Source organism: Myotis davidii, unplaced genomic scaffold, assembly GCF_000327345.1.
Source record: "Myotis davidii unplaced genomic scaffold, ASM32734v1 scaffold11, whole genome shotgun sequence".
NCBI classification, from domain to species: Eukaryota; Metazoa; Chordata; class Mammalia; order Chiroptera; family Vespertilionidae; genus Myotis; species Myotis davidii.
In genome coordinates this window covers 2,152,277-2,160,428 of record NW_006285791.1, presented here as the reverse complement: position 1 = coordinate 2,160,428, position 8,152 = coordinate 2,152,277, and the positions used below count along the sequence as shown (strand labels likewise).

At 35.3% G+C, this 8,152-nt stretch overlaps 1 protein-coding gene across 1 annotated transcript in view; it reads right to left on the bottom strand.

The window, feature by feature from the left end:
- Positions 1–8,152, bottom strand: part of ZCCHC2 (zinc finger, CCHC domain containing 2) — a 43,033-nt gene that overhangs the window by 7,880 nt on the left and 27,001 nt on the right. Inside the window, exons 9-12 of the mRNA XM_006756818.2 lie at positions 7,589–7,724; positions 6,186–6,250; positions 5,707–5,801; positions 844–1,008 (exon numbers count right to left, since the gene is read on the bottom strand). Coding sequence (XP_006756881.1) covers positions 844–1,008; positions 5,707–5,801; positions 6,186–6,250; positions 7,589–7,724 — 461 coding nt within the window. The remainder of the gene's footprint in view (positions 1–843; positions 1,009–5,706; positions 5,802–6,185; positions 6,251–7,588; positions 7,725–8,152) is intronic.

Genomic DNA, 8,152 nt, shown 5'->3' with positions numbered 1-8,152 from the left:
CAGGAACTACTTAACAACTTGGCTACCTGAGGCAGCATTACCAGTTAGGGCTAACAAAAGGAAAAATTTAAGAAACACTGGAGAATGAGATGTCCATAGGGAGCTTTGAAACACTTCTGATATATTCTTAGGAATCTAGAAGGTCACACTCACTGTCTAGGGCTGTATGCTCGCCCAGGAAATATCTAAGAAGGCTTTCACTTTTGGGTATATTTGAGCCTCTGTTTAAGGAGGAATTGAAGATAGAAACTTTCAAAAAACAAATACCAAAATGGCAGAGTGTAAATCATAAGTTATCAATAATGACAGTAAATTTAAATAGATTTAGCACTTCAAATAACAAAGATAGGCAGAATGGCTAAAAAATCATAACCCAATTAAATGCTGTCTATTAGAGACACACTTGAGATTCAAAGACACAAATAGATTTAAAGTAAAAGGATGGAAAAAAAGGTACCCTATAAACAATACCCCAAAGAGAGCTCAAGTGGCTATCTTACTATAAGATAAAAATTAAGAAAAAATTGTTATAGGGACAAAGGATATTATATAATGATAAAAGCATCAATCCATCAGGAAGATATTAAAATTATAAATATATATGTGCATCCAATAACATATAAGTTTTTAATCTTTCTACACTAACTGACATTTTGTTATGACTGTCTTCTATTTAATTTCATATGTAGTGAAATGTTAAAAAAAAAAATCAACATTGCCAGGACCTGCTAAGTCAATGGTCCATACACTCTTTATACCAATTAAATTAAAAATCAATAACGATATTTATGAGAACATAAAATTACTTATGTATGACTGATTTTAAGAGACAACACGTATTACCCTCCACTACCCCCATGTTCACTCCAAAGAGCAAACCTCTGTCTTTTTCTTCTTCACTTTCAAAACTCTCTCTTCCATCATGTCGTGGGCTAGAGGGAGAACTGTAACTCTCTGAAGATGTTTCTCCACATGTGTCATGTCCAGATCCAATGTCCAAATTCGCATCTAAAAATAATAATTCTATTTTTAAAAATCATGTTAAGTAAATTAAATTCTGAATTGAACCAGTAGAAATAAGTTACATCTGTAATTTTTTGTTTTTGTTTCAGTTTTCCTACAATTACCTAAAAAGCTGGTATCTAACCTAGGTAAAAATTCACTATTAAATCACAATTTTAATTGAAAATAATTTATAAATACATTCTTAAAACAACAAAGGCAGAGGAAAATGTCAATCTTATTGACTTTAAAAAAATCAGAGTTAAGGTTCTTTGTAGGGTCTTGTCCAATAACAACAGCATACTGGGCCATTTTCAAAGTCTAAATATTTTAACTTCTCAGAACTTGTTGGACATTCATTCCTTAAAAGACCTCAAGAATAGAACTGGCTGCCAAAAATCCCCATTCAGTTAAAATTACTATGCCTGAGTATTAAAAAGGAGTAAAATCCTATCTAGTGGACTGAGAAGCTCTTTTGAGTTCTGCCTAGAAGCCAAGGTGACACAGAGGCAGTGTTGGGAGTGAAGTGCAAAAGCTGTCATGATCAATTAGCTACACCTCTTTTGAATACAGAGGCAAGATTATTGGTATACCTAGTATTGTACATTCCTGCACTGCCTCTAATTTTGTCCTATTCATTTCTGTAAATCCATAGTTCCTACCTTGCAACAGCATTCAACTTGCTTAGTGAATAGTTTAGTGCATAAATCCCCATAAGAGGGATTTCAGAGGGATCTTTTAGAACTATAGATGAGTGAATTATTTCCATGGCAACTTGGTAAAACCAATGAAAGGTAATAACTATTAATCACTTGGACAAAATATGTGTTAGAGAAAAGATATGGTCTGTGATGACCAAGTTAGTTGACTAAGCTGTGCCTTTTGAATGGACTAAATTTGCAGCAATTGTTAAAAGATGACCTAGCCTAGCCCAACTACAATAGTGAATAAATACTGAATAACAATAAAGTCATTAAATATTGCTAATTCCTTTTGAGTAATAAAATGCCAAACTACCACGGAAAAACTGAACAAAATCTCATGAGGCTGTAAGTGGCTGAGGAGTTATTGGGCAAGTAATGATTTTACAGAAAAGTTATCTGGAGTATACTTATCCTATATAAAAAAAAAGGCTAATATGCAAATCAACCAAAAGGCAGAATGACCAGTTGCTATGACATGCACTGACCACCAGGGGGCAGACGCTCAACACAGGAGCTGCCCCCTGGTGGCCAGTGTGCTCCCACAGGGGGAGTGCCGCTCAGCCAGAAGCCAGGCTCACAGCTGTTGAGCGCAGTGGCGGCAGGTGGAAATCCCCCAAGGGGTCCCGGACTGCAAGAGGGCGCAGGCCAGGCTAAAGGCCCCTCCCCCCCCTCCCCCTCAGTGCACGAATGTTGTGCACCAGGCCTCTAGTGTACAATAATAGGTTTTGAATTACCAGTCACACTGTGACCAAGGGATGCACATCAACACCAATGGCTACCCGGAGACAAATTTATGTACCGTAATGGCCAAAACCTGGCATTAAATTGGACTAACAAAATTGAAAACTCTAAAACTGTGGCACATATGGAACTTCTGCATATAAATATTTCAACCAGCATATAACAAAATTAACAATTTAAGGATTAAGAGAATCAAAGATTCAACATGACAGTCTCAAACCAAAAATGACAGGCTAAAAAGGAAACCAGTGGGATCAGGTGAGCTGAGATTTGCTCACTAAAACTCAGACAGTGAAACTACAGAATGTGTGTGCATGTGTGCTTTTAATGCAGCCATTTCTCAAAATGACACGATTTTAAAAATTATTTTCTTTAGATTATACAGCTAGTAAACATTCAACTCACCAAATTATCACATATTAATCTGTAGTTTTCAAAGAACGAAATACATAAATCTACACTAAACATAATTTTCTCTTTTTGAGCATCTCAAAGGTTCTTAGAAATTGTGTAGAGTCTTTGAAATTTTTATGAGAAATTATGTGATACCCTAGAGTCAGAAGGTGTGAAGGTGAGGATATGCCAAAGGATATTCCACAAATCGCCCTTATAAATAGAGATATAAACTTCTTTATTTATTATCATGTCTCACAGGGTAAAAGATCATGCAAGAAGACAAAAAGCAAAAACTTACATTAGCCACTATTCTAACAATAAAAATCCTGGCTATTAGTATATATGAACAAACAGAAATTACACTTAACTGTTTAGGTACATCAGAACCACAATTAAATAAAGTCAGAGACATTTAAATCACTAAAGCCTTTTAAAAGAAATTGAGAAGTCAACCACCTCATTCTCCCCAAGCTTTTTGGTGCCGCAATCAGCAACAGAAGAGCAGGGTGGAAGAAACACGGGTGATACACTGTAACAGAGTTCTTAATAGTGTAGACAAGGTAAATCATACATCTTTTCAGCAGAGAGAATTAATGCATGAAGTTTTAAAGCAAAAACACTGTAAAGAATACTGATGATGAACAGCACTGAGAGCTTTTGGGGAGGCAGCAACATGGAGGGGAACTGTGAGGGGTTTGTTCCTTTTTGTACCTTTAGAACGTCAAACTACATTAATGTATTATTACTCAAAATAAAAGTTAAAATTTTAAATTAAAAACAAATAATACTTATCTTAAACTAGACTGGATTATTTAAAGATCTGAGTAACATACAAATCAGAAGGACCCAATATTTTCAGTTTCAGTCTAGTATCCACATTTTATGATATGCATGATTGTTCCATAAAAAAAGAAATCAAAATATATCATGAGTTCACTGAATGCTTTAGGTAATTCCTTAATACCTTAATATTTTAAGGAGAAATAAACAAGAGTTTTTCATAAGTTGGAGACAGCAAACATCTGAGCTACATTTGACATCAATGAGACAAGTTGTACAAAGTATATTTTATTTATAATCATGCTCTATAACTGTAAGTATATATGAATCAGTGACATGTATATACAAGATAAAACAGACAGAATAAGGTTTATCTTAAACATCCTGAAGTTGTACTTTCATAATATTTGAAAACAGAGAAAGAAATTGAAACTTGAGATATTATTAAAAAGTTCTTAATAAACTTTATAGCATGTGTTTTCTTTTACCTTAGACTAGTGAAAAGGAACTAAATTATTGAACACCCATGTACTCGGTGCTAGCGAAATGCTTTCACAATAAATTTTGTACAATCTGGTAAGGTAGGCATTATTCCTGTTTTACAAATGAGAAAACTAAGGCTTCAGAGAGGCCACGCATTTAAGAAAGCGGTGGAGTACAAGATTCAAACGCATATCTGTCTGAGATTAAAATCCACACATTTCTCCTCTGAAAATATGAAGCTAAAAAGGAGAGAAGTGTCACAAACTTCTTTGGTAAGCACCAGTTCCCAAATTATGTGAGACAAATGAGAGTGATCTTGTGAGGGTGGGACAAAAGTAGGTTTACAGTTGTGAGTAAAACAGTTTTTCTTGTATTGTTTACTTATTATTTTTCCATACAAACAACTGTAAATCTCCTTTTGCCCACCCCTGTATTTGACAAGAGTTTTAACTGGAAAATGACCTGATTTATTGTATATGCTTTAGAAGACAAAATGGTGGCAGTGTAGAAAAAAAACTTGAAGGAGGCAAGAACAGACAGGGAGACCTGGCAAAAGCTATTTCCAATCATCCATTGGCAGAGACCTTTTGTCTTATTTTAGCTTTTTCCTCCTCCTTTTAGCTGCCATCACCACAGGAAACATCAAAATGTTAAAATATACTCCTAAACAACATGGGTTTTTTTCCCCATGCTATTCCTCCCCCCCTCCCCCCCACCACCACAAAGACAGCTCAGTTAATTCATTCAATGAGTTGGTCTGATAATTTTATAGTCAAAATTAACCACATTCCTTTTATTCAATCTTTCTAAACAAATATCTAGTTAAAAAACACTCCATTAAAAATATTCTGGTTATTTATGTTGCATCACACCTTAATGTAGTAACATTTGAATAACACCTCAATTTTAAATCCTTATTTGTGCGATCAGTCCAGTATTAGGTACACAAATGCACAAAACATTCTCTTAGTAGTCTGTGGGCTTATATTCCTTTTTATCTTTACTATTAATAGTAAAGGTAAACTAACACAGAAAAATTATCAATGAACCAGCAGATGGGACATCTCTCAGTCAAATGAACACATAACCTTTCACCCAAAAATAAAGGGACCTTAAAATAACAATGTGTAAACGAAAACCACACAAATCTAGTACAATAAGAATGAGGGTCTAAATTCCTCTAAAGTACCATAAACTCTCAGGACAGTTATTAAACATGAAAAAGTGAATAGATTCTAAAAATGACTTTCTATAAGAATGGGTCCCAGTTGCCAGGAGGGTGGGAAAGGCCTGCCAGGTCTCCTGGACCTCTCCTCTGGAGCAGGGACCAGCTTGAGACGGTAACACGTGAGGAGGCTGCTGGCAGCAGAGGAGAGAAGAGCTGGGTCAGCAGAACTGTAGTAAACTCCATGACAAGTCATATTTCCTACATTAATGCCATTAATTAATACTTCAGAACTGTTTAATTCAGACACTGCTATTCACATCGACGCAGGATAAAAGCATGTCAGGATTTGACATAACAGCTCAATTCCCACTACAAAAGGTATAATACTAAAGACATTTCGGCGATGGGTATTTGAAATAAGTACATTCTTACCTTTCACAGAACCACCCTGGGAATGCTGAGGCGTGGTGAGTCTAATACCATTTATTCTACTATTCAATCTGTTGTCAGTTTTCTTAATTTTCTCTCTAAACCAAAAATATACAAGTTACCAACAGTTTTATAAGGTTCTGCAGAGAACACATTAAGAACAGTAGTATTCCTAAAATTCCCCTCATTTTTATAATTAAAACTTTTTTTAGTAAGGTATACTCTAAAAGCAAGATTCGATGTACGGTTCTGAGAGTTTTGCCCCTCCAAACTAAATATAATATTTGACAAGAGCTTTATTTTTATCACTTGCATATGTTGATTATTCTGCACTAAAAAATAAAGCCTAGAGGTAAAAATATAAAGAAAACTAATGGAAAGATACTACTTATACTACATAAATTAAATGTGCCCATAATCAAATGCTGTATGTTGCCCTTTCTTACCAATTTCTATTACTGGAAACATTAAATTGAACTTACTTTTCTACTTGTGACTTTCCTTTCTTCTTATTTATTGAAGATAAGCTTCGTTTTTCACTTGAATGCTAGTGGAGAGAACAGAAAGAAATCAGACTAAAGTTAACACCTCACTTTGGAAGGTATCCTCTTATTCTGCTATCAAGATTAAAATGATACATTCCCAGTTGTATATTCTAATAGATTTTTATTTTTCAACTTATTTTTGAAGTTACCTACCAGAACCACTAAAATTTTTATAATCCCCGACAAATACTTAATATTGTTAATCATGAGAAGAAAAATATCTATTTAGTATTTTGCTTTAAAAATGGACTTGAATTTTTTTGACTACATAAAACACAATCAAGTGACTGTACTTGCTATAGGTTTACTTAGTATTTTCTTAAAGTTCAGGTTGGTAAAACTGCGATACACGACTTTGTCAACTAACAAGAAAAGGTGTACAGGCACTGAAGTGAAGGCAGAACAAGTTTAAACAATATACTCTGAAAACAGGCCATAAAGTAAGTATGATTAAGACAGTGGTTCTGAACCTTCTGGCCCTTTAAATATAGTTCCTCATGTTGTGACCCAACCATAAAATTATTTTCGTTGCTATTTCATAACTGTAATGTTGCTACTGTTATGAATTGTAATGTAAATATCTGATATGCAGGATGATCGTAGGTGACCCCTGTGAAAGGGTCGTTCGACCACCAAAGAGGTCGTGAGCCACTGGTTGAGAACCGCTGGATTAAGATAACATACACTTTCTCAAAATATGCTTTAATGCTTTAGTTCATAAAAAAAAATATTCCAGTAAAGGTTAACATTTGAATCTGAGTATTGTCCAAAAATGAAAATCTGGTTAACAAATCTATTCTTTAGAGAAAAAGTGGTCCTCTCCAGGACTACAACAGCAAGCACTCTCCCTGCACCTGGGGTGCCATAGTACCTGAACACTCTTGAAAGCCCTGTGCTTTCTGATCCTACCATACCCTAAGGGAGTATGTCCTCATTATACTCAGGAGGCCCAGCAACTGGCCCAACTACTCATGAGGGGAGGTCAGTTTCAACAGTCACATCACCAGTAGCAATATAGTGACAGAAATGTGAATTCTTTCAGAAGCAAAAAAATTGGTATAACAATACAATGTATCACTAGTTAGAATCAATGTTTTAGGCATCATATTAAAATGTATTAATTTTTTGAGCAATAAAAGTAATCTAAATAAACTTTTTCAGGTCTCATAAGAGCTTAGATCATATAAACCAATTAAATTTGAAGTCTAACACAAACATTCCTTCAGTCATTCTTACCAGATATACTCACTGACCTAATAATGCTTACAGAACTCAATTCTTACTGAGTAGCAATGCTTTAACCGTATGGCATGAAGACAAAACAAAGCCCTCATAAATACCTGGTCAGCTAAGGCCGCACAGTGCTCCGGGTGCTGAATCATAGTGCAGCTTTGGCTCCTCCAGTCCACAATGCCATTCTCTTCAGAATACTGCAGGGACAGCCCATCCAATGGAGAACAACTTGTACCAACGGTGCTATCAAAAGGAAAGTTTATACAAGTATGAATATCTGTTCTCAATAATCTAACCTACTATATCATACAATGAGGAAGCTATAGTAACACTTCCTTTACTATATACAGTATACACTACAGGAAACAAGTATATTATGAGAATAAACCAGTACACAGCTATCTTACCTATTTAAAAATAAACCCGTCTCGAAGGAAATTAATAACAGTTGTGGAGGAGAAACCAAGATGGCGGCATAGGTAAACATCGGAAATTGCTGCCTCGTACAACCACTTCAAAAATACAACTAAAAGACAAAACAGACATCATCCAGAACCACAGGAAGGCTTGCCGAGTGGAAATTCTACAACTAGAAGGAAAGAGAAAAGCACACTGAGACTCAGAAGAGGTGCAGTGTGGAAGTAAAGGAGGCGCACGCTGCAGGGGCTGGC